Source organism: Hemitrygon akajei, chromosome 10 (assembly GCF_048418815.1).
Source record: "Hemitrygon akajei chromosome 10, sHemAka1.3, whole genome shotgun sequence".
Taxonomy (NCBI): domain Eukaryota; kingdom Metazoa; phylum Chordata; class Chondrichthyes; order Myliobatiformes; family Dasyatidae; genus Hemitrygon; species Hemitrygon akajei.
Genome location: NC_133133.1, coordinates 159,555,588 through 159,583,541, shown reverse-complemented (window position 1 = coordinate 159,583,541; position 27,954 = coordinate 159,555,588). Strand labels below are relative to the sequence as shown.

The window sequence follows — 27,954 nt, the reverse complement described above, 5'->3', positions numbered from 1 at the left end:
TTAAATGTGAGTATTGAAGATTACGGATACAATTTGGGTAGATGAATAAAGCTTTATATTTGATTAGTGGAATACAGCCAAGATTCTGAATGGCCTTTTAATATGATGACATCTGTTGATCATTCTGTTGCTATGAGTCAATGTTGCTCATTTCCTGGTCACATGTTTTAAACACCTTTCAGGTTGGTGGGATGGGGGGAGGTGTTTGGAGCAAATAACTTCACAAAGTGCAATATCCAATATATTCTGAAGCAGTAGCAGAGAATTACCGGGTTCTGCTGGTAAACTCCAGGAGTGGAAGTCTAAGGAGGGGGTGGGGGTAAAACATACGATGGAAGTGTTGAAATTCGTATATTTTTTAGATTAGATGGTTAAATTAGATTGGAAAAAAATTCAGATGTGTTACTATCACTGGACAACAAAGATTTTGCTTCCTGAATACCTTTTGGTGTATCTTATGAATTTTGGGCTACTGATCATGAAAATCACCATGAAATTTCCCTATCGCACACTTTTTTAATAAACATATGTTTATTATTTCAATTCATAATTCAAGTCAGTTAAAATGTTGCCTACAATGTAAGCTGGAAAGTTTCCTATCTTGTCCAGGCATGCTTGGGCAGCGCGGCTGCTGCATGGCAGGACAGGTTTTAGTAATAATTATTGGGTTCAGGACTGTAAGGATGGAATTTGCTATCACCAGACATAAAGATTTCTATGAAGGATTTTGATATTTGAGACAGATGCTTCCCAGAATAACTAATGCCAAGATTAAGGAAAGCATTTTTGTTGGTCCACAAATCAAACAGGTCATCAAAGATAGAATATTTGAAGAATTTCTAGTGGGACCGGAGAAAATCACATGGAAGGCATTCAAGGAAGTTGTTGAAATTTTTCTCAGCATCTACAGAGCACCAAGCTACATGCAGCTGGTTGAAAGCATGCTTCAAGCATATAAAACCATGAAATGCAACATATCACTAAAGATTCATTTTCTGCATTACCATTTAGACTTCTTCCCTGCAAATCTTGGTGCTGTTAGTGACGAGCACGGTAAAAGGTTTCACCAGGACATTGCGGTCATGGAGAAAAGATACCAGGGCAATAATTCAATGCTGGCGAATTATTGTTGGACACTTAAGCGAGAAGCCTTAGACACTGAGTACAAATGAAAATCATTAACAAAATATTTTAAATTAGTTGAACTATTGCAAAGCATCAGCACCATCATGCAACTTTTCACATTATATTCAATAAAGGTTAATTTGTTGTTTCTCCAAGTTCCTACGTGATACAAGTAGTCTGAAATTGTATTTGTGTTCATCTTCAAGCAGTCTATCATAAACAAAAAAAATTCTGAGGAAGTAAACACTTTTGAAAAAATTTGTTGTCCAGTGTTTATGAGCACTTCTGGCTGGAATGTAAAGTTAGAAGAAGGCTGTATGAAACTTCCTTATGAGTTTAGGATGTATATTCAAAATAACAGTTTGGGAAATCCTTGTTAAAATATTTTGTTTCGGTGAAATATAATTAAAATGTGATTGATTCTCCCATCTTTGAATTTTGATTAGAGAGATGAGCTTTATTTGTTCCACGTTCATCGAAGTATTGAACCATCCAGTTAAGTGTGTTGTGTGCGTCAACAGCAGCACAGTGTGTAGACTGTGCTGGGGGGGCACCCACAAGTGTCGCAGCGGTTCTGGCAGCAAGATAGGTGATATTGGAAATGCTCACAGAGGAGTTCTAATCAGATTCCAGCATTGTTTTATAACTGAAATGAGAAAGGGAATAACTTTCCTCATCATGCTAAATTGTTTGGACGTGCTCCACCAGGAATGAAGCTGCTTAACCGAATTTGCTTTTCTCTTATTTTTCCATTTTGTAGAATTGCCTGGAAGTGCTCTGCAGGCATAGTGGATTGGATCCAAATAGGAAAGATAAATATCAAAGGACTGTACATGATGTGGCCACGGATGACTGCAAGCACCTGCTGGAGAATTGGAGTGAGTGAAGTGATATATCTAGGGAATATTAAATATACAGTATATTTCAGTGTCGCTACAGTAACTTGGCCAAACAAACTGTGGTATTTGGATTGTTTATCGACTTCAATTTGACTTGTAACAAAGAGATTGCTTTGTACTGTCAGTTGTAATATGTGATAACGTGACAATACTGGTTTTACACTGCAGTTAATTTGAAAAGCTCAACCATAAAACACAATTCTGACCCCAAACTTTTGATAATGTATCCTTTTGAAAATTATGTTCTTATGTTCGGTAATTGCAGAATCAAAATCACAAGCAGTTCTAATACACCTTTAGGTTTAATAATGTATTGAGATATTATGAAGTAATGCTATCATTATCTTATTAATTGTGGCAATGCATCACCTTTACATTTTCTTGCTGTTCTTTGCACTGTGTCAAAACATATATTGATACAATTTCTATTATTTTGAAAAGGATGACCCACCCAACAAAATGATATCCACATACATTGGTAATTAAGCTTTTGCATGCTGTTTGGTTTTGTGTTTTTTTTTAACTGTAGTAATAGTGCTGTGTTTGACATATGAAGTATCACAGCGTTTCCTAGAGGTAGATGTTAATAACTGTGCACGTGTCATTACAATTTAGACGATTTTAAGAAGATTTCAAATCTAATTATTAGAAAAATCCAGTGCAGAGAATATTGTCACACTGCAACTTTATTCCTCTAAGAAACACTGATCTCTGCTGAACTTTGCATGCTTTTGAGAAATACAAATTGTTTTATTTTAAATTCCCTGTTTAGTTTATGTCCATTTTAGGATTTTTAGAAGTTAACCTGCGTCTTACTGCATATGTTTATGTGGCTATGCTCTTGATCTGTGTGTATGGTTTATAATTGTTCCTGATTGTAATGAAAGATGGGAGTTGAGTAGTAATTCAAGCAAATGGGAAAAAGAAATGTGAAGTTTACATGCATGAAACTAGATGTTTAACGCAACTGGTTTAATTAAAAATACATAATCTTGTCAATGGTATTGAATTTAAACAACCATTTTAAACAAATCCTCATAACATTTCATTGAACTTATTTTATAAACTCCATCTATGGTCAAGAGTTTAAATGCTTACTTAATAAAATATTCAATAATAGTCTCTAATATTGTACCTCTAGCTAGATCTGGCATAAAATAATTACACTTTTAAATTGTTAAGCTCCAGTTGCCATATTGACAAATTATTTGATGTACTTGTAATGAAGCTATTGTAGCAAATCATGGCATTTTTGGACACATTTGTTCACACCAGCACAAGTTAAATACACAAAATAGCATGTGTGAATTACATTCAGCCTCTTAAAATATTGGAAGTGGAGCACAATATGTACTCTTTGCAGATTTGAAGCTTTGAATGAGGCCATATATCAATCAGTTTGTGTTTAGTATATCCAGATATGTCTCTATAATGTTTTACTTAACATCAGCCTCGAAAGCACAAACTAGTGCTTGCACTATTTCACGTCAGCTTTAATTAATTGCTTTTCCTCATTGATTACTCCTTGTGCTAAACTTCAAGCACTGCCTCATTCCCCTTTCTTCCTTTCTTTATTCCCTGTTATTTTTGCTCTGGGTTGCGTTGGGTGGGGGAAAAGGTACCTGGTTCAAGTTTGAAAGAAGATGTACTATGGCATTGACAGTGGCTTCCCATGTGGCTTTGTTCATTTAGAATTGGCTGGCTGAGTTGTGAACCCAGTCAACTTCATCATGGGCACTAGCCTCTGTGGCACCCAGGACATCTTCAAGGAACAATGCCTTAAAAAGGCAACATCCATCATTAAGGATCCTCATCAGCCAGCTCAGAAGAGCACTTGCCCTCTTCTCATTACTACCGTCAGGAAGGAGGTACAGAAGCCTGAAGACACACATTCAGTGATTCAGGAACAGCTTCTTCCCCTCTGCCATCTGACTTCTGAATGAACACTACCTCACTATGATTTTTTTTAACTGCTTTTTTAATTTATATACATGCCAGTAATATTAAAACTGATTCTGATTCTTCAGAGCTGGTAAATAGTTGAGGAATGAATGCATATATTTTCTGAGAAATATTAAGATTTATGACCTTGTAGGCTGCTTTGTTTCTGCACCTTTTTGGTAGATAAACTTTGTTGCTTCATATTACAACAACTGGAGTTGCAGTGTCATCACAGAAAGTAGTGCTTCCTGCCCAGTGTCTGAACGGAGAGACAGTTCCCTGAAGGTGGCTGTACGGGTAGAGAAGGTGGTGTATGCTTGCCTTCATTGGACGGGGCATTGGGTGCAAGAGATATGATGTCATGTTGCAGCTGTACAAGATGTTGATGAGACTACACTTGGAATCTTCAATGTGGTGCTAGTTGTTGTGTTATAGGAAGAATGTGATTAAACCAGGAAGTGTGCAGAAATCATTCACAAGGATGTTTCTAGGACTAGAGAGTTTGAGATATAAGGAGGGGGTAATGGAAATAAGGTTCCATTATTCTAAAAGGGAACCAGCGATAATCCTGGAAATTATAGACCGTTGAGTCTCACATCAGTGGTAGGGAAGTGACTGGAGAGAAATCTTAGGGATCAGATCTATGAGCACTTGGAAAACCATGGCCTACTCTTCCTAACTTCATTGAGATTTTTGACAAGGCGACGAGAGCAATTGATTAAGGTAGAGCTGTGGAGGTTGTCTACATGGGTTTTAGTAAGGTGTTTAGCAAGGTCCCTTATGAGAGGCTCATCCGGATAAGATGCAGTGGAATCCATGGTGAATTAGCCTTTCAGATTCGGAATTGTCTTACCCATAAAAGATGAAGGATAGTGGTCAAAGGGACTAGTTTTAGCTGGAGGTCTGTGATTAGTAGTGTTCTGCAGGGATCTGTACTGGGATCTCTGCTGTTTGACATGCATATAAATGACCTGGATGAGAGTGTAGATGGATGGGTTAGCAAGTTTGCAGATGTTACAAATATTTGTGGTGTTGTGGATAGAATAGAATGCTGTCAAAGAATACAGCCCAATATTGATCAGTTGCAGATATGGGTGGAGAAATTGCAGATAGAGTTTGCTATTTCAACACCCAGCCAAGTGTTGCACCTCAGTAGATCAAATGTAAAGAGACCGTACACTGTTAAGAACAAGTTGGACATGCATGGTTTTCTCTGTGGAGGGTGGAGGGGAGATCTGACAAAGTTTTAGAAGATTATGAGAGAGAGAGATAGAGTAGAACAGCCAGTAATGATCTTTCAAGTATCACTAGATTCTGGAATGGTTCCTGAAGACTGCAAAAATTGCAAAAGTCACTCCACCCATCAAGAAGGGAGAGAGGCAGAAGAAAGGAAACTACAGGCCAGTTAGTCTGACCTCAGGGGAGGGGAAGAGTTATTAAGTTATTAAGGAGTCAATTATTAAGAATAAGCTCTTGGGGTACTTGGAGGCATATGATAAAATAGACCACAGTCAGCATGGTTTCTTCAGGGGAAAATCATGCCTGACAAATAAATCTGCTGGAATTCTTTGAAGAAATAACAAGAAGGATAGACAAAGGAGATTCAGTTGATGTTGTAAACTTTGATTTTCAGAAGGCCTTTGGAAAGGTGCCACACATGAGGCTGCTTTACAAGCAATGAGCCCATATTATTACAGGAAAGATTCTAGCATTGATAAAGAAGTGGCTGATTGACAGGAGGCAAAGACTGGGGGGAGAAAAGGAGCCTTTTCTGGTCGGTTGCCAGTGACTCATGCTGTTCCACAGGGGTCTGTGTTGGGATCGATTCTTCTTCCATCACATGTCAGTGATTTGGATGATAGAACTGATGGCTTTGCTGTGAAGTTTGCAGACGAAATGAAAATAGGTGGAGGGGCATGTAGTTTTGCGGAAATAGAGAAGCTACAAAAGGACTTAGACAAGTTAGGAGAATGGGCAAAGACGTGGCAGCTGGAATACTGTGTAGGGAAGTGTATTGACGTGCACTTTGGTAGAAGAAATGAAAGTTTTGACTATTTTCTAAGTGGAGAGAAAATACAAAAAAACTGAGGTGCACAGGGACAAAAAAAAAACTGAGATGCAAAGGGACTTGGGAGTCCCTGAGCAGGATTCTCCAAAGGTTAATTTGCAGGTTGAGTCTGTGGTGAAAAAGGCAAATGCAATATTAGCATTCATTTCAAGAGGACTAGAATATAAAAGCAAGGATGTAATGTTGAGACTTTATAAAGCACTGGTGAGGCCTCACTTGGAGTATTGTGAGCAGTTTTGGGTCCCTTGTCTTTGAAGGGATGTGCTGACACTGGAGAGGGTTCAAAGGAGGTTCACAAAAATGATTCCAGGATTGAATGGCTTGTCATATGAAAATTTTTTGATGGCTCTGGGCCTGTATTCACTAGAATTCAGGAAAAAATGGAAGGGTGACCTAAATGAAACCTATTGAATGGTTAAAGGCCTTCATGGAGTTAATATGCAGCAGATTTTTCATACGGTGGGAGAGACTAAGACCAGAGGACAAAGCCTCAGGATAGAGAACGGAGATGAGGAGGAATTTCCTTAGCTAAAGAGCAGTGAATCTGTGCCACTCCACTGGCAGCTGTGGAGGCCAAGTCTTTATGTATATTTAAGGCAGAGGTTGTAAGATCCTTGATTGGACAGGACATGAAGGAACACAGGGCGAAGGCCGGAGACTGGAGCTGAGAGGATGAAATGGCAGAGCAGACTTAATGGCCTAATTCTGTTCCTATATCTTATGTTCTTATGGTATCTATTTCCCAGATTTGAAATGTCTAAAACCCCAGGTTATGCTTTCAAGGTGAGGTAAGCTAATCATTTGCCTCAGCCAGTTGCATCTTGGCCACAGCCCTCCGCACCATCAAAGACATCTTCAAGTAGTAGTGCCTCAAATTGTCACCATCCGTCCCTCACCATCTGGGACATGCCCACTTCTCGTTACTACCATTGAGAAGGAGGTACAGGAGCATGAAGGCCCACACTCAAAGAGTTTAGGAGCAACTTCACCACCTCCGTCAGATTTCTGAATGGTCCACAAACAGTACCTCATTATTCCTTCTATTTTTCCACTCTTTATTTTGAAACTTCAGTGACTTTTGTCTCTGCACAGCTGCTGCAAAACAGTTTCTTCAGATTCTGAATTGTAGAGCAATTATACAATTCAGTTATACAAAATACTGTACAAAACATAATTCTGTAAGTGAGTTGTACTCCACTTCCAAAAATCAGTTCTATTGTCTTTCGTAGAATCATTTGTGCAAACTGTGTTACTCTATTATTTGCATGCCAGTAAAGACTAATTTTATTTTGATATCAAGTCGCGCTTTCCTGTTTGAGTAGTAGAATTATGATCCTAAAAATGGAGCTTCATCTGCCTGCATTAATCCCGTTTTGGGATGGTTTAGATTCTTGGCCTGAACAAAGGGTCCCAACCTTTTTTATGCCATGGAGCTTTACCATTAACCTAGGGGTCTGTGGATACCAGGTTGGGAACGCTATGCTTCAAACAGTCCAAATCTCATTGAAAATGAGATACTGGCAAAACATGAAATGCTGGAGGAGCTCAGCAGGACTGTCTTGTGTTTATTATTTTTAATGAAGTAACTGCTCACCATGCCTACTCTTGGGGAGCCCACTCACCCATTATTAAGCTTGTTAGCCCTGTTAACTATTGGAAGCACCTTTAAGTTTTGCCATCTGTGGGCTTTAGGTTAAAAAAAAAAATCGCTTACATGATGCGGCCTGAAGTGATCGGTTCTTTAAGTATTGATTCATTTTACCAGTTGTTAACCTGTGTATCAATTGAAAAGTGTCAGAGATGGACCACAGCATTTATCAAATTACACGTCAGCTGTTCAGTTAGCAACAGCTCTTTTTAAAGGCCACATTGCAGCAAAGATGCTTTCAAAGATTTTGCCCAGCATTATCAGTGTCAGTTTTTGTGTACAAGTTTTTCTTTCCAATTTGGAATTAACAGCGATTGTAATCATGTTGTGATTTCTCTGTGCTTGATGTGTTGTATTTGTGTTAATTCACATTGATTATTTTTACTTGTATATTTTGTTCCACAGGTGCGCATAAGGTACTGCTACAAATTTCAATGAAACATAGTGAACAGATTTCTAGCAGTACTGAACATGTCGAGAAAAACATTGCAGTTGGCAGCTTGATCATCCACATACAGACTACCTGGGATGACCTGTCTAGAGCTGTAGCTGTGACACTGAAGAATCACTACAAAGCTGTTATGCATGGATGGGAATTGCCAGAGACTTCAAACCTTGTGTATAGTACTGAATATGACTTCATTTCAAGTGGCATTTCTGCAATTGCAATAGGTACATGTTGGCTTGGACCACCTGAGAAACCACCAGCTTCTCAGAAACCCTGAAAATAAACATTCATTTAGATAAAGTTGTTAATCCCCCAATTTTTTTTTTGATGGAACACCTGAAGACTCTTCTAATTCTGATATCTTGCATTCAGTCAGATTGTGCCTTTGGTTATCTGGACCCCAACCTCTGGATGGCCTCCCTACACATCTCTCTATCTTCCTATGCTTCTCTGCCATTTAATATGCTCCTGAAATCTACTGCTTTGCCCATTTTTTTCACTATCTTAATTTTTAATTTTGTGCTACAGTATCTAATTTTACCATAATTTTCATTATGTCAGTAATGTTACATATCAATGCAAGTTCATGTCATACTCTTTAAATTCCAAAATTTCACAATAACTACAGTACTTCAATCTGTATCTGAACTCTGCTGCAGAATTCATGGGATTTCCGTTGCATGAGGGATGTAATTTTTTTTTACTTTTTCCAGCACTTCTCATTCTTTCAAGAAGAAGGCTGTCTGTTTTCCATTAACATAGTATGGAAAGTATGTATTCAATTCCGGGAGCTAATCAGCCTTCAGGTGTACAAATTGTGCTTTAGATAATCAAGGCGAACTGGCCCACAAGATATGTTTCCAGCTTTACACTATCATTTGCCTCTCGATAACTGCATGCAGCATATCTGAAGTTCCAAAGGTACATTTAATGTCAGAGAAATGTATACAATATACAAACGTTTGTACATCCTGAAATTCTTTTTCTTTGCAAGTGGACTTAATAGAGGTACAAGGGAAGGAAGTAGGAGGACAATGTAAAAAAATATATAGTAGATTTATTCTTTGGGAGCAATTTTACAACAGATTTGAAAATTAATATGCTTCAATTTCTGTATCTCAGGAGAAACTAAGTGACACCTTGAATTGTCACAGCATTTATCGTGCATTTTGTGAGGCATTTCATCTATAAACTGACTGTGAGACCCGTGAAAATCTGTGTTGGTTTGGTAGGTCTGTAAGCTTCAGGAGCATTATAATTGCAGAGGAACTGTATGTTAGCAATCAACACCTCTGTTTCATGGTGGAAGGGGATTGGGGAAGTTCAAAAATACTTTCTGTTTTGGTCCCATCCATGTGAATCTTACCTGGATGCATCATCCTTGTGCTTACAAACTCTGCTGAAAATGTCGGATTAAAACAGTTGTTGATCATGATCAAAACTTAAAAACCTTCTCTTCAGCAGTAAATGCTTATTATTTTATATTTATTCTCTTCACCTTTCTCATTAACTTACTTTAAGGGAAACTTGTATTTTATTTTTTAAATTCTTCTACCCTTTTTTCATATCATCATCCTACCCATGACTGTTAACTTAGTCTTGAATTGATGGGTTAAGCATGGACTTGAGTACTTTGTATGAATACTCAGAATGAAACTCAAAATGTCCATCTCTTCACAATTTCCAGCCCTACAGTGAACTCAAGCCTAGTCTGATGTCACCTTGTTGAATTCAGTATAAAAGAAACTGCTGAGATCACTATCTTAGAATAGGAAATTAGATTAAGGGATTGGTCGGCTGAGGTAAAGTAGCAAACATTTCAGAAAGCATAGAGTAGATGCTTCCTGCAGAAAGAAAAAAAATCCAAGAGGGCGAGTACATTATCTGTAATTAACTTAAAAAAGAAGATGGTATCAGAATTACAGTAAAAGCAGATGGCAAGTCAGAATATAGTACAACATGTAAAAGACAGAAATGGAGGAGAAAATAGCACACAAACCAGAAATAGAAATACTGCAGTAGTTTCTATAGAAGTAAGAGAGAAAAATTCAGAAAGTGAACATATGGTTCTTTAGAAAATGAGTTTGTGGAGTTAATAATAGTAACCAAGGAGGTGGCAGATAAATGAAGTGGGTATTTTGCATGTTTCTTCACGATAGATATATCCAGAAATATATCATTTATAATGAGGTAAGGAATAGTAAATTAGATGCTCGGAGGAAGGAGAAAAAGTTGATGATGGCATGGGTTTTAATTTTCCAAAACTCTGGATATGGGGACTTTTCTGTTTCATTGGAAAACAGCAAAATCACTTCATTTAAAAAAAAGATAGAAAACAGGAAAATTACAGTACAATTAGTTTAGCATCTGTCATAAGGTTAAAAGTTATTATTAAAGTCACTGAAAATTTCAAGATAATTGGAACTCAGCATGGTTTTGGGAAAGGGAAATCATATTTGACCAATTTATTAGAACTCTTTAAAGAAGTGTCATAGATAAAGGGGAAATGTTGAATTTATTATGCAATTTTTGAAACATTTGATGAAGTTAGTAGCAGAAAATAAAACCTCAAGTTGCAGAAGTTAGCATAATGGTGTGTAGAGGAGATTGACAAATGGTAGACACAAATGAAATCAAAGATATAGCAACTGGTATACCTCGGAAATTGCTCCTGTGGTCACAACTGCTAGCAGTTTATGTGAAGGGCTTGGACAAAGCTGTCGCGAGTCCAAGTCCTCCTTTACAAACTTTAGGAATTAGGAACTATTGTTTAGAAGAGCATTCAAATGGATATTAATAGGTTTCGGTGAGCAAGGAAAACTTATGGCAAATGGAATATAATATAGATTAATGTGGAATCTGTACATTTTGGTAGGAAAGGTGAAATGCAGCATATTATTTAAATGGTGAGATAATACTTTAATGCACATGTTGCAAAATATTAGTAGATAGATACAGCTAGTAATTAGATGAGCTTATTGGGTATTTTTAGAGGGATTGAATGCACACAGAGGTTATGTTTAGGGGGGGCTGAGGAGCCAGTGTGTCTGTGAGCTTTAGTTACAGAAAACATTAGTGAGTCCACATCTGGAGTACAGTCAGTATTGGTTTCCTGATTTAAGAAAGAATGTTAATGCATTGGAAGCAGTTGAGAGAAGGTTTACTGGATTTGTACCTAGAATTGAGTGGCTCGTCTTGAGGAAAGATTGGACAGGTTGAGTTACACTTTATCATGCAACAATGACTGAAACATGTCTATCATATAACCATATAACAATTACAGTACGGAAACAGGCCATCTCAGCCCTTCTAGTCCGTGCCGAATGCTTACTCTCACCTAGTCCCACCTACCTGCACTCAGCCCATAACCCTCCATTCCTTTCCTGTCCATATACCTATCCAATTTTTTTTTAAATGACAAAATCGAACCTGCCTCTACCACTTCTACTGGAAGCTCGTTCCACACAACCACCACTCTCTGAGTAAAGAAGTTCCCCCTCGTGTTACCCCTAAACTTTTGCCCCTTAACTCTCAACTCATGTCCTCTTGTTTGAATCTCCCCTACTCTCAATGGAAAAAGCCTATCCACGTCAACTCTATCTATCCCCCTCATAATTTTAAATACCTCTATCAAGTCCCCCCTCATAATTTTAAATACCTCTATCAAGTCCCCCCTCAACTTTCTACACTCCAAAGAATAAAGACCTAACTTGTTCAACCTTTCTTTGTAACTTAGGTGCTGAAACCCAGGTAACATTCTAGTACATCTCCTCTGTACTCTCTCTATTTTGTTGACATCTTTCCTATAATTCAGTGACCAGAACTGTACACAATTATCATGAGAGGTCTTGACGGGGGATGTTGGAAGAAAGTTTCTTCTTGTCAATGAATCTAGAACTAGGGTTCACAGTTTAAAAGTAAAAGGTTGCCTATTTAAAATGGGTGATGCAATTAAGATTTTCTTTAATCTCAAAGGTCAGAAATTTTTGAAATTCTCAGTGGTGATGGAAGAACTTATTGAATATTTTTTAAGCCAGATATTGATGGACTCTAAATAAGCAAAGGAAGACCATACTGTGGGTAGACAGTAATGCAGAGTTCTGATTACAGTCAGATTTCCCACAAGCTTACTAAATGATGACAATGACTTGAGAATCCAAATGATTTAGGAGAGCCTGTGATTTGTTGGTGAAAATATATGTTCATCTGAAACTATAGGTTTTCTGCTGCTTACCAATATTGATGGAGCATTTTGTTCCCTATTGTTTTGGCTTCAAGATGGTTAAAATGAGGGGAATCTGCTTCTGGATTGCAGCACAAACTTAAATTTCATGCTTCTTTTACAGGTGATGAAATTTGGATGCCAGGACAAATTTTGACGGCCTCTCCTTGGTCATTGATAAAATGGAGCCAAAATAATTTTGTCACGGTATTCTTAAATGGTTAGATTATTTCTGTTACTACTACACTATAAGTTACAATCATTGCTGCTTGTTTACTTTCTGTTTTATTTTTTAAGTCCATCCTGATTTTTTTGAAGTTGCAACACAGAAGGAATCAATTCAGTAAATTATGTTTTCAGTATGAGCAAGCTACTCTTGATTTAATTGTGAATGAAATCTTAACTTCATCTTTGAAGTTACTGAATATTTGATTTTAAGGATTCTTCCTGATTTTAGGTATTTTAGGTTTAGTGTTGGTAGGCTTTGATAAATTAATTACCTTTCAGTTAAAAGAATCCATAAGCATATGGTTAGATTGTAAATTTAATTTGATTGTTTCGTATTTAGTATGCAAGGAAAGTAGAACCCATGTTTCTAAATCTTGCCTTGTAATTTCCAAATATCTGAAGTTATTGAATCTTTTGTTCATTGTTGTCCAAACTTCTCTAATGTCCTTTGATGTACAGAGGAAAATCTATTTTATAGGAAGTTGGTAAAATGGTTACACTGAATTAGCACAATTTACTTGCACCTTATTGTAGAGTAATTGCACAATGGATGATGTGATCATTTAAGAAAACAGACTTTTCTAGTGTTAATTAATGTAATTTATATCTTTTTAATGGGTGCAGTTACATTTGGAATATTCCAATTGGGTAACTTATATCCAGTAATAATTTTAATCAGGATCAGATTTTTATAAATATGGGATACTGGGTGAATCATCAGTCACCAACTACACTAAACATGAACTCATTGGTGTGTTGTCATTGTTTTTTCTGTCCATTTATGTTTATAACAGAACACTTTTTTGAAAAACATCTAGTGTTTCTGTATGAGTGCTAAATAAAATCCCCTATTTATCATTCGTAACAACTCCAATGATGTTTTTTTAACCTGGCATCAATTTTTCATTCTGTTTGTCCTTGTGTAGTGCATTTTGTTTTACGTACTTTGCTGATAATGTTTGAAGCTTCCATGGTGCAGTACAGACTAATGAATATATGGTATATAAAAGTTCACATTTTACACTATTAACACTTGATTTTTAACAGTTTTACAGGAGGGGTTCCTTGACAGCATAGCTTATGCCTCTCTCATTCCTGTCTGTATACTTCAGAACTACCTCCGGCTGGTATGATAAGAGACTATTAATATTAAAACGAAGTACTTTGTTATTTGTTTTGTTTTTAATATGCAGCATGATATTGTGTTTTTTATTAATGTTAAATATATAAATGGAATTTTATTTCAAGAGCATCCATTTTGATTGCTAAGCTTGACCATTAAAACAAACATTTGAAATCATTTTTTAGATTATTGATAAAGCCTATATTATATGTAGCTACCTGAAATAGATAGATAGATAGATACTTTATTCATCCCCATGGGGAAATTCAACTTTTTTTCCAATGTCCCATACACTTGTTGTAGCAAAACTAATTACATACAATACTTAACTCAGTAACAAAAATATGATATGCATCTAAATCACTATCTCAACAAGCATTAATAATAGCTTTTAAAAAGTTCTTAAGTCCTGGCGGTTGAATTGTAAAGCCTAATGGCATTGGGGAGTATTGACCTCTTCATCCTGTCTGAGGAGCATTGCATCGATAGTAACCTGTCGCTGAAACTGCTTCTCTGTCTCTGGATGGTGCTATGTACAGGATATTCAGAGTTTTCCATAATTGACCGTAGCCTGCTCAGCGCCCTTCGCTCAGCTACCGATGTTAAACTCTCCAGTACTTTGCCCACGACAGAGCCCGCCTTCCTTACCAGCTTATTAAGACGTGAGGCGTCCCTCTTCTTAATGCTTCCTCCCCAACACGCCACCACAAAGAAGAGGGCGCTCTCCACAACTGACCTATAGAACATCTTCAGCATCTCACTACAGACATTGAATGACGCCAACCTTCTAAGGAAGTACAGTCGACTCTGTGCCTTCCTGCACAAGGCATCTGTGTTGGCAGTCCAGTCTAGCTTCTCGTCTAACTGTACTTCCAGATACTTGTAGGTCTTAACCTGCTCCACACATTCTCCATTAATGATCACTGGCTCCATATGAGGCCTAGATCTCCTAAAGTCCACCACCATCTCCTTGGTCTTGGTGATATTGAGACGCAGGTAGTTTGAGTTGCACCATATCACAAAGTCCTGTATCAGTTTCCTATACTCCTCCTCCTGTCCATTCCTGACACACCCCACTATGGCACATCCCAAATGTAGAATAGAGAACCATAAGATACTTCACAGAGGAGATAGTATTTTTGAATGTATTTAGAAACTTTCATTTGTAATATCTAATACAGTATTTAGTTCACAAAAAATCTTCCAAATCATTCAATAGTCACTGAAGGAAATTTACTGAAAACAAGCTCAGTCACCTGATTGGCTTGTGTTTGACAGAAAACAAACTTCCAGTGATTTATTGCAAGTTTATCCTTTCCAGTGCAATGTTGGGTAAAATGGATAGTGTCTGCTGCAGACTTTATTAGCTGAGAAACAAAATAAATTATTATGAATAAAGGAGAAATTTTAGATTTATTGGTGAGGCTGAACTTAACTCTATGAAGTCCTTCAAAAGATCGTGACATCGCTTGAACAGCAGAGGCAATCAGAAAAGCTAATAGAATCCATCCTAAATATCAAAATATGCCAAGATGGAGCCAGTGAGCCACACCAATGTTTTCTGGGCTGCTTATAAAACCTTTAAATATACCTCTTCTGAATTGCTCTGCGCACTGTCCTTACACAGCTGGAGAGGAAGGATGCTTATGAGAAAATATTGTTCTTGGACTACAATTCAGGATTCAATGCCATAATTCCCTTCGAGCTTGACCAGAAGCTCAGGACCTTGGCCTTCACATTGTCTTGTGCAGCTGGATCCTGGACTTCCTGTCAGATTGTTGGTAGGTGGTAAGAGTGGGCTCCCTCACCTCTGCCTCTCTGACCCTCAACACAGGAGCTCTCCAGGGCTGTGTTCTAACCTCCCCCCTTTACTCCCTGTACACCCATGACTGTATCGCCACCCACAGCTCCACTCTGCTAATTAAATTTGCCAATGATACTACACTGATTGGCCTAATCTCAAATAATAATGAGGCAGCCTACAGAGAGGAAGTCATCACCCTGACACAGTGGTGTCAAGAAAACAACGTCTCCCTCAATGTCGCAAAAACAAAGGAGCTGGTTGTGGACTACAGGAGGAATGGAGACAGGCTAACCCCTATTGACATCAATGCACCTAGAGTTGAGAGGGTGAACTGCTTCAAGTTCCTCAGTATACACATCACTGAGGATCTCACGTGGTCTGTACATACCGGCTGTGTGGTGAGTAAAAAACACAACAGCGCCTCTTTCACCTCAGATGGTTGAAGAAGTTCGGCATGAGTCCCCAAATTGTAAGGACATTGGAGAGCATCCTGACTGAATTGCAGGACTCTGAAGAGAATGGTACGGACAGCCCCGCACATCTGTGGATGTGAAATTCCCACTACAGTATTCAGAACATTCACAAAGACAAATGTGTAAAAAGGACCCAAAGGATCATTGGGGACCTGAGTCACCCCAACCACAAACTTCCAGCTGCTACAATCCAGGAAACGGAACTGCAGCATAAAAGCCAGGACCAACAGGCTCCGGGACAGCTTCTTCCACCAGGCCATCAGACTGATTAATTCATGCTGACACAATTGTATTTCTAAGCTATACTGACTGTACTGTTGTACATCTTACAGTTTGCTGGTGTTCAGTTGTTAAGTCGAGTCCGGCTCTAAATGACCTCGTGGACCATAGGGTCCATAGAGTTTTCATGGCAAGATATGGAAGTGGGTTGCCAAGCCTTTCTTCCGTGCAGACACTGCTGCTGACCGGGTGGGAATGGCTGGGTTATGAACTCAGGACCCTCTGCCTTGAAGTCCAGTGCAGTTGCCACTACACCACCAGCTGGCCCACATCTTGCTGTACATACTAGTTATTACAAATTGCTATAATTTGCACATTGCACACTCAGACGGAGACGTAACGTAAAGATTTTTACTCCTCATGTATGTGAAGGATGTAGGAAATAAAGAAAATTCAATGCAATACTCTCACTACAATCTGCAGCCTGTAATTTCCTTATAAGCAATGTAATTTTGAACTGTCTTAAATGAAAAAGATGATCTGTGTATATGAAATGCTAATTTTTAGATCTCCCCACTTTCTTGCCTTTCACCATTTTGGCAAAAGGTCAGTGCCTTCACATTTTGACTATCAACTTAATCTTTCATCATCTCTTCACAATATTTTCATCTAAACCTATAACAATGTCACTTATTGAGTCTTCACTAAACTTGGATGTGCAGTTACGTTGTTTCCAAATATATTGTGAAAATGTGCTCCAGCACAAAACCTTGAAGAATGTCACTTTTCACTTCCTGTCAACTTGATTTACCCTATTCACAAGATTTCCTAACTGGATCAAAGTGGGTTTCATCTTTAGTTAAGTGCCTAAAACTTCAACAGATGTATTCAGGAAGTCTATAAATACCATTTAGCAACCACAAATATTGCTCTGACCATGTTTTTTAAAAAATCAATCAAAGTATGAGCGTAGAAGGTTGAGGGGGGACTTGATAGATGTATTTAAAATTATGAGGGGGATGGATAGGGTTGACGTGGATAGGCTTTTTCCATTGAGAATAGGGGAGATTCAAACAAGAGGACATGAGTTGAGACTTAGGGGGCAAAAGTTTAAGGGTAACATGAGGGGGAATTTCTTTACTCAGAGAGTGGTAGCTGTGTGGAATGAGCTTCCAGTAGAAGTGGTAGAGGCAGGATCGATTTTGTCATTTAAAGCAAAATTGAATAGGTATATGGACAGGAAAGGAATGGAGGGCTATGGGCTGAGTGCGGGTCAGTGGGATTAGGTGAGAGTAAGCATTCGGCACGGACTAGAAGGGCCAAGATGGCTTGTTTCTGTGCTGTAATTGTTATACGGTTATATATAAGGCATAGAGAATTCTGTTTGATCTAAAGTGTCAGTTGTGTGTTTTTTCAGAGATCAAGAACTGCTTATTTACAACTTTTTCTGTGTTAACTCTCAGATGCGTGAACTTTTATTTTGAATTGTCTTAACAGGTTGAGCAATATCGGAATGTAATTTTTCATGGGCCGGTGGGAAGCTGTCAAGACCACGTTGCACATCAAATTGCAAACTGTATTAAGGTAAGCTGATTCCCTCATCATACTTCTCTGCATTGTTAAGCATTTTAAATTCAATAGTTTTTTTTATACAGGAAGACTAAACATGATTTTTAAAACCTGAATGAAATCTCTCCTCTAGCCAATCTGCTCGGCCAATGTTGTCGTATGTTTAAGATTGCTTTTGGAGAATTGAAGAGCTAAACACACATTACCTCATGGCTGTCTTTTTTTATTTGTCATAAAACTTTTTAAATAAATAGGCCAATCTCAAACAAAATTGTGGATGAACAAAGCAGGATTAAGGATGCAGGTAATTGGACAACCAGCTGTAATATTTCTTCATTTATACTTGTGAATTCTGTCTTTAATTTTAGGTATGTGTAAATTCTTAAATCTGCTTTTATAAAAAAGCTGTTCAGTAAATAGATTGGCCTGATATTTCTGGTTGACCGTGTTTTTATTTTAACCAGATTAGTTTGACCAAACTGATGAAGAAGATCACCAAATTTTCCACACAAATTAACACAAGCCAGTTTTCTGTTACAGCTTGCAGTGAAACGGCTAACATTTTTGTGGCTGGCAAAGCCCCAAATTACATTAGTTTTCACTAACGTTCTTGTTTGTACAGTTTGAAGAGCATACTTTAACTTTATCAACTTTAAGCTACAAAAGCAAAAATAAGTACATTTTAAAAGTGCTGGAAGCATGCATTTTCCTAATTAGTAAATGTAGTTACAAAATGTCATTTCAAAATAATTTTTAAAAATCATTTTTTTTGTTTAATCACAAATGGAGTTCTGATTACTGGTTAACTGCGTCCATTTGTGCTCAATCTCTTTTTAAAGGTTACTTTAACAAAACCTAATGGTAATATTGCTGAAATATATCAGAATAAACTTTAAAGGATTTTTATATTAAGCCTTGAAATGTTTCTTGATTATCATTATTCCTTGCAGCTTTTATGTTTGCTAAATACATTTTTCAAATGAGATTGAACGACAATGGGTAAACAAGCATTTCTCAAAACCTGGGACATTACTATACAACCACTGTTTGACTGTGCCCAAAATGGGAAATTTGGCTTCATCTATTTTAATTATATATTCTGTCTGCAGTAGCATTGGTAATGTAAATTCTGTTTTTCTTAAGTTGCACCTTCCCATTAAAGATATAATCCATAAATAACAGTTTGAATAAGTAATTTCCATTTAAAATGAAGACAAGGGGAATAGAACGGAAACATTATGCAGGTGTGAGAACTTTTATGTAATGGATTACACCGACAGCTTGCCTAGAAATATTGCCATTTTTCTATTTTCTATGATGTGTGTATTTCAAAGCAAACTCACAAAGCCCACTGGGCCATGACAATAGTGGAAAAGCCAAACTGTTTCAAAATATCTCTGCTGTAGGTCTTGGATCCAAAATACTAACTTGACCAACATAAACCATAAGTGCTGCAGTTGATGTTGTAATAGTATGATTTTGCTAACATCCGCCAGTGGTTACGCAGTGAGAGTGTTCCAAGTTCAAAGTAAATTTTGAACTTTGTATATGTCACCATATGCTACATTGAGATTCATTTTCCTGTGGGTGTTCACAGTAGAAAAAGAAATGTAATAGAAGCAATGAGAAACTATTCACAAAGACTAACAAACAGCCAATGTGCTGAAGAAGACAAACTGTTCAAATACAGAAATAATAATAAATAAATAGTACCAGGAACATGAGTTGTAGAGTCCTTGAAAGTGAGTCCATAGGTTGTGGAATCAGTTCAGTGTTTAGGTAAGTGAAGTTATCCACACTGATTCAGGAGCCTGGTGGTTGAACTGTTCCTGAACCTGATTGTGTGGGACCTGTGGCTCCTGTACCACTGCCTTGAAGGCAGCAGCGAGAAGAGAGCACGGCCTGGACGGTGGGGCGTCCTTGTTGATGGACACTGCTTTTTTGTGGCAGCGCTCAGTGTTGGGGAAGGTTTTTCTTGTGATGGACTGAGCAGTAACCACTACTATTTCTCGGCTTTTCCATTTTTTGGCACTAGTATTTCTGCACCAGGCCATGATGTAACCCGTCAGGATTCTCTCCACTGAATATCTGTAGAAGAAGTTTAGATGACATGACAAAATCTATGCAAACTTCTAACAGAGACACGGCCGCGCCTTCTTTGTAATGGGATATGTCAGCAAATTCCAAACCTGTGCCTGCACGAGGCATTATGGAAGATTGAAATGTACTGGGCACATCTAACTTCACACACTTCTGTGCATCGTCCACTGACTATACTATCATTCTGACGGATTGACCAGGTGCAGTTTGTCTCCAGCCCCTAGCTCCATCAGAGCCACAGCTAGTATACGTTGGGATGAACTGGGTTGGTCTGAGTGTAAAACACCTCTTCATTTTGGTGGCAATTGTGTAATGCTTAAATTCCGCGCAAGTTATTTTCTTAATTAGGCTCTTTCTAATGTGTCCTTGATATGCTGAAACAAGAAACAATCCCCCTATCTTAACAGTAGAGCTAAATCCTGCATTCGATGAATCTGCCAGTGTTTAGAAAATCTTGACCTGTCATTTGGATCTAATCTCCATAGTCACATCGGGAGAAGTGCCTGTAAGACTCTACGTATGTTATCCATATCACTCCTGACCGATCTGTGAAGCAGTCACTCCGCATGTTTCTATTCTTGCAGCGCAAGCAGGAAGCTATTGGCTCCATCTGTGAAATAATACAGATTGAGATGGAAACAAGTTTATCCAAGGACCAGCTGGTGGAGCTGTTTATTCAAAGAGGTAAGAGATTCGTAATTGGGATGACATTCTGTGGAAGTGAAAGTATTAAAAGCCTGACAGTGCAGTGGGGTGAATGAAGGTTCTTGTCAACAGCAACCTGGGTTTTGTGGTGGCACTGATGGTGGAAGTCGTGGTGCCTGCCTGGGAACTAACACAAACACTAGGATTTTCACACATTTCCAGACTAATCGGAAAATTGCTTTCAGTAGAACAGCATCCTCCTGCTTGCTGCATCCTCTTGAGCAATAAAGGGAAATCACGTGGAATTATGCAAATTCCTGGAGTTGTTCCTGCTGTTCAATATTCTGAAAACTTTTATTTTAGTTACATGGCTAATGTGATATTTTAATGGTGCAAAGCCTTGATTACTGCTCAGGAAATAATTCAGATCTGAGAAACGGTCAATTGTCTTGCATGAATCTTTTGAAAGAGGATGTTTTTGCTTTTATTAGGTTTGCTTATGAAGTGTCAGCTACTACTTTAATTCCTATAAATGGACTAACGTACAATATTTAAAACCTTAATTCAAAACTGGTTCATGGTCTGTGAAATTCCTTTAAAGCAATTTCTCAGTCGGCTTAATGACACCACAGCTGCTAGGCACCAGGGAATCCCTTTGAAATGAAGCTCTTCAGACAGAGCAGATTTCTCGCCAGAAACTGCTGGGTCTTTGTGGGAAGTGTTCAAGGTCAACAGTAAACGCTGTTTCTTTGCTGCTTACTGCACATTCTGGACCAATATCTAAAGAAATTTATGAATATTCAGCTTTGCAGAATTCAGACACTTGGATAATAACCAAATTACGTTAACATCATCAAAAGTAGAATTTCTGCTCAACTGAGAACCTTTTGATCATAGTTTGTTGGTAGTGCTCTTCCCTGTGTGTTTGGGGCAGCTCAGGGAATGGAGTGTTATGGGTAGTAAGGAGTTGAATATTCAGGGTGATTGACTATGTGCTGATCAAGCGGATTGTATAATCTTGCATATTTTCTGACGTTTAATTGTTTTTTGACACGCACTCATCCAAGCTAGCGGAAAGTATTCCATTTGTAGACACGAGGTGGGGTACTCACCACTGACTACATCACCCTGACCTGCCCTTGCAGCTGTGATAGCTGCTCCAGTTAGGCTTCTGGTGAACGGTGACCCCCCCGCCCCCCACCACCCTCCAGGATGTTGTTGATAGGGAATTCAGGATGGAAATCTCAAAATGAATCCGAATCCAGTTTATTGAAACTGGCATACATCATGAAATTTGTTGTTTTGTAGCAGCAAAACCGTGCAAGGCATAAAACTTACTGTAAGTCACAACAGTAACTAAATATTACAAAAGACTAGTAACAGAGTAGAGCATTCGTGGCTCATTCTGAAATCTGATAGAGGGAAAGAAGGTGTTCTTAAAAGTTGAGTGTAGCTTTTCAAGCTCCTGTACCTCCTCCCTGATGTAGTACGGTGAAGCGAGAATAGGGTGATGTACGAAGCTCTGTCCTTAGCAGCAGGGAAGCTCGTGTGTGATTAGCTGTATTATCATGATCAATCTAAATGATTCTTGTTTATAGAAAAGTACAGTGCCTATAAAAAGTATTTACCCCTCGTGGAAGTGTTCATGGTTTATTGTTTTACATCATTGCATCACAGTGATTTCATTTGGCTTTTTTTTTACACTGATTGACAGAGAAAGACTCTTTCACGTCAAAACAGATCTGTACAAAGTGATCTAAAGTGAACAGCCCTTTTCAAGTCCAGCCACAAATCCTCAATTGGATTGTGGTCTGGACTTGGACTTGGCCACTCCAGGGCATTAACTTTGCTGTTCTTAAGCCATTCTTGTGTAGCTTTGGCTTTATGCTTGGGCTCACTGTCTTATTGGAAAACAAATCTTCTCCCACGTCACAGTTCTCTTGCAGACTGCATCAAGTTTTCCTCTAGATTTCCCTGTTTTTTGCGGCATTCATTTCACCCTCTACCTTCACAAGACCTCCAGGGCCTGCTGCAGTGAAGCATCCCCACAGCACGATGCACCACCACCATGCTTCACAGTAGGGATGGTGTATTTTTGATTATGTGTGGTGTTTGGCTTATGCCAAACATTACGTTTAGTCTGATGGCCAAAAAGTTCAATTTTGGTTTCATAAGGCCATAGAACCTTCCTCCAGCTGACTTCAGAGTCTCCCACATGCCTTCTGGCAAACTCTGCTGAGATTTCATGTGACTAGTTTTCAACAGCGGCTTTCTCTTTGCCACTCTCCTACAAAGCTGCGACCGGTGAAGCACCCGGTAGCAGTTGTTTTATGCGCAGTCTCTCCCATCTCAGCCACTAAGCTTGTAACTCCTTCAGAGATGACATAGGTGGCCTCCCTCACTAGTCTCCTTGCATGGTCACTCAGTTTTCGAGGATAGCCTGCTCTAGGCAGATTTACAGCTGTGCCGTATTCTTTCCATTTCTTGACTTGGAAGTTTTCTTGTATCCATCTCCTGATTTGTGCTTTTCAATAATGTTTTCGCAGAGTTGCTTGGAGTGTTCTTTTGTCTTCGTGGTGTAGTTTTTGCCAGGATACTGTCTCACCGGCTGTTGGACCTTCTAGATGCAGGCGTATTTTTACTGCAATCGAAATGAAACACCTTGACTGCACAGAGGTCTCCAAAAACAGATCTCTGTTTAACTAATTATGTGACTTCTCAAACCAGTTGGCTGCACCAGTGATGATTTGGTGTTTTGAGTGTGTCATATGCAATCAATCATTTTGTGTTTTATATTTATAATTAATTTAGATCACTTTGTAGAGATCTGTTTTCACTTTGACACAAAAGAATCTTTTTCTGTTGATCAGTATCAAAAAAGTCAAATTAAATCCACTGTGATTCAATGTTGTAAAACAATAAAACATGAAAACTTCCAAGGGAAGTGAATACTTTCTATAGGCACTGTATAATACCTTGTAACAGCAAATCAATTGTACTGTAGCTTTAAGGTAGCATAGTGGCTCACACACCTCTACAGTACAGGTGACCCAGGTTCAATTGTGCTGTTGCTTGTAAGAAGTTTGTACTTTCTCCCGGTGACCACATGGGTTTCCTCCAGGTGCTCCCGTTTCCTCCCACAGTCCAAAGAAGTACCGGATTGTAGGTTAATTGGTCATTGTAAATGGTCTTGTGATTAGGCTCAGATTAAATCAGGAGATCTCTGGGCTGCATGGCTGAAAGGGCCAGCGGGCCTATTCTGCACTGTATCTCAACAACTGAATGAGTATTCCTTTAAAAGTTACAAGGCACTTTATGCTGGCGAGAAGCTGAAGCAATGTCACTGTGGTGTTAGTTAGGTTAGTAAGTTGTGAGATATGTGTAGCCTTGTGGCAATACATGTTCAAAGACATTATTATAGAAAGGTCCAGCACAGAAATGGGTTGTTTGCACCCACATCATCCACACTGACCAGGATGCCCATCTACGATTATCTCAAGTCCTTACATTAGGCCACTAACCTTCTCAGCCTTCCCTATCTGTTGAAACACCTTTCAAACATGATGATTAGATCTGCTTCCGCCACCTATTCTAGTACCTCCAGGTTGTTTAAGGTCATTTACAGTACACAAGTGTAAAGGAAAAAGAAATAATAGTTACTCAGAATCCAATTCAGCACAAAAAGAAACACAACAGTAAAAAAAAACACAATAAATATAAATACATCAATTTGATGTCCGTAAAGTTACACTCAGCACAGGAGCATCTATTTCTGACAGGATATGATAAAGTATTGGGTGGTTGTAGGGGTGGGTTAATTGGTGGAGGTGTTGAACAGCCTTGCTGCTTGAGGAAAGTAACTTTTTGAGTCTGGTGGTCCTGGTATGAATGCATCCTGTTGGGACTGGGACAAACAGTCCGTGAGCAGGAGGGATGGGATCCTTCATGATGTTACTGGCCCTTTTCTGGCAACTTTCTGTATACATGTCTCTGGTGCCGGTGATATGTTGGGCAGTTTTAACTCCCCGCTGTCTGCTCCAATGCGTTACAGTGGTGCTGCTTGTTAGATAGTTCTCTACTGCATGTTTGTAGGATGTGAGTATAGATGTGCATAGTACAACTCCCTTCAGCCTACTCGGAATGTAGAGGCATTGGTGAGCTTTCCTGATTGTGTAGACTGCGCTCGGGGACCGTGGGAGATCGCGCAAGATGTGCACTCCCAGGAGTTTGAAGCTGCTCACAGCTTCCACTGCTGTGCCGCCGATGTAAAGAGGGGTGTGAGTAATGCAGGTTTTTGATAACCGCCACCTTTGTCTTATTGACGATGAAGAAGAAGTTATTTGCCTGCAGCTAGGCCTCGAGCTCTTCCACCTTTTCTCTGTTGGCCATCTGATTGGTGGTGAGCCCCAACATTGTCGTGTCATCGCCGAATCTGCCAATGTGTTTTCTCGGTTGTGTGGCCGGGCAGTCGTGTGTGACCAGAGCATACGGCGGTGGGCTCGGCACAAACCCTGAGGGGCGCCTGTATTGAGGATGATGGAGAGGGAGGAGCCTCTGTACATGTTGACTATCTGAGGTCTGTTGGTTAGGAAGTTCAGTACCCAGTTGCACAGTGGTGTATTTAGAACAAGGAGCAGGAGTCTGTTCACCAAGATCCTTGGGACAACAGTGTTGAATGCCAAACTGAAATCCAGAAACAGTATTCTGACATGTGCCACGCACAAAATGCTGGAAAACTCAGCAGGCCAGGCAGAATCTCTGGAAAAGAGTGTGGTCAACGTTTCGAGCCGAGACTTGTTTTCCAGGTTTGTCAGGGCCAGGTGCATGACAGATGATTTGACATCTGTTGCAGAGCAGTTCTGACAGTAAGCTTATTGGTGGGTGTCCAGTATGGCAAGAATGGTGTTTTTGTTGTGTGCCATTATCAGCTATTCAAAGCACTTCATGATCAGCGCCACCAGGCGGTTGTCATTTAGTTCTGAAAGTGTAGAGTTCTTTGATACAGGGATGACTGTGGCTGATCTGAAACATGTGGGAATAGCAGCCTGGATGAGTTTCGTGCCGAAGGGGTCTGTGAAGGCGCCAGTGAGCTGGTGTGCACACTCCTTGACTACTCGGACTCCTTATGAATTGGGAGAAAATTCAAAAATCAGAGGTGCAAAGGGACTTGGGAGTCCTTGTGCAGGATTCCCTCAAGATCAACTTGCGGGTTGAGTCAGTGGTAAGGAGGGCAAATGCAATGTTTGCGTTAATTTTGAGAGGACTAGAATATAAAAGTAAGGATGTAATAGTGAGGCTTTGTAGCTATTGGTTTGTCCACACTCGTGTTTTTGGCCCCCTTCTCTGAGAAAAGACCTGCTGGCATTGGAGATGTCCCAGAAAAGGTTCATGAGAATGAAGGGGTTAACATATGAGGAGCGTTTGATGGCTCTGGGTCTGTACTCACTGGAGTTTAGAATGAGGGAGGATCTCATTGAAACCTGTTGAATATTTAAAGGCCTACATAGAGTGGATGTGGAGAGTATGTTGCTTAAAGTGGGCGAGCCTAGGACAGAATAGAGGGACACCCATTAAATTTTTTTTTGGAATTAGAATTTTGTTTCTTGCATCCATCTCACAACGTGTTGCATCTCCATCGTTAGGTACAAGCAATAAGGGAGATAAAACCATACGACATAGGAGCAAAATTAGGCCGTTTAGCCCATTGAGACTGCTCCGCCATTCTATCATGGTTGGTCTCGGATTCCACTCAACCTCATACACCTGCCTTCTTAATAAGGGAGGATATTGCCCAAACACTACGATTGTACACATGTTTGTACCGTCAGTGTGCAATCAGATTAATGTGTATGGATAAATCTGATGGCCTGGTGAAAGAAGTTGTCCTGCAGCCTGTTGGTCCTGGCCTTAATGCTGTGGTGCTGCTTGCCAGATGGGAGCAAGTGAAACCGTTTGTGGTTGAGGTGGCTGGAGTCCCTGATGATCCTCCAGGCCTTTTTTTTTTACACACCTGCTGCTGTAAATGCCCTGAACAGAGGAAAGTTCACATTCCTAGATGCGCTGGGCTGTCGGCACTGCTCTCTGCGGTGCCCTGTGATTGAGGGTAGTACAGTTCCCATACCAGGCAGCAACACAGCCAGTCAGGATGCTCTCGATGGTGCCCCTGTAGAAAGTCCTGAGGATTTGGGAGCTCGCACCAAAAGGAATTTCTTTAGGCAGAGGGTAGTGAATCTGTGGAAATCATTGCCACAGAATGCTTTGGAGGCCAAGTCATTGGGTCTATTTAAAATCGAGGCTGATAGGTTCTTTATTAGTCAGGGCTTTAAAGGTTACATGGAGAAGGCAGGAGAATGGGAGGAGAAGGATAATGAATTTGCCATGATGGAATGATGGAGCATCCTGAATGGGCTGAATGGCCTAATTCTGCTCCACTATCTTCTGGTCTTACGGATGCCGCCTGGCCCAGCAGTCGTACGGTGTGGAATCTGCAGAGTCTTTCTCACAGCTGCTGCTGTTGTACCTGGGACTGAGGTAGCCTTTGTGGCCGAGCGTGCAAAAAAAATTGCTTAGAGCACCAGGGAGTGAGGCGTCACTGGTACTGTTAGCTCTGTTGTTCCGTGTGTGGTCAGTGATGCCCAACCACACACTCTCTGGGGGTTCATTATCATTCGTGTTCCTGAATTTTTTTGTGTGTAGGTGACCTTTGCCTTCTTGATGCCTAAGATGAGCTTTTCTTCTGGCTGCTCACCAGACTTAAAGGCAATGAACTGGGCCTTTAGTAGGGAGTGCCCGGAGTAGGGCCTTTAGTAGGGAGTGCCCGGAGTAGGGCCTTTAGTAGGGAGTACCCGGAGGAGTGCCCGGAGTAGGGCCTTTAGTAGGGAGTGCCCGGAGTAGGGCCTTTAGTAGGGAGTGCACCTCTGCATTCAGCCCGGGCTTCTGGTTGGGCTAAGAGATCACCGTTCTTGAGGTACCATCGTCATCTACACGCGTACAGATGTAGCTGGTGACAGATAAGGCCTATTCCTCTCACTCCAGTTATTCACCATCTCTAGGTGGAAAGACACTCTAAGACTTCCTTTAAGGTCCTGTCCTCATCTTAAATCTATGCCCTCTAGTTCTTGAATCTTTCTCTGGAGAAGAGGAGTCTGACCATCTTATCTATGCTCCTTCATAGTTTTATAAATTTCTATCAGGCTGCTTTTCATCTTCCTGCATTCCAGTGAGAATGAACCCAGCCTGTCTATTTTCCTCTTAAAACTGCAGGCTTCTGTTCCAAGCAATATCGTGGTGTATCTCTAGTGCTAGCATATTCTGAAGTATGCTGACCAGAACTGTACATTATACTGTCAGTGAAGTCTAACCAATGTTTTGTAGAACTGCCATATGACATCTCAACTATTATACTCAATGCCTTGGACAATAGTCAGCATAGAAAATACTAC

The 27,954-nt window shown here is 39.6% G+C and overlaps 1 protein-coding gene across 5 annotated transcripts in view; it reads left to right on the top strand.

Annotated features, from left to right (window-relative positions):
* The window catches only part of cttnbp2 (cortactin binding protein 2), a 162,020-nt gene that overhangs the window by 90,549 nt on the left and 43,517 nt on the right, over positions 1–27,954 (top strand). For all 5 annotated transcript variants that reach the window (XM_073059524.1, XM_073059526.1, XM_073059527.1 and 2 more), the window contains 6 exons: positions 1,886–2,003; positions 8,087–8,353; positions 12,476–12,571; positions 13,627–13,706; positions 17,696–17,782; positions 20,452–20,551. In XM_073059524.1, the coding sequence (XP_072915625.1) occupies positions 1,886–2,003; positions 8,087–8,353; positions 12,476–12,571; positions 13,627–13,706; positions 17,696–17,782; positions 20,452–20,551 (748 nt within the window). The remainder of the gene's footprint in view (positions 1–1,885; positions 2,004–8,086; positions 8,354–12,475; positions 12,572–13,626; positions 13,707–17,695; positions 17,783–20,451; positions 20,552–27,954) is intronic.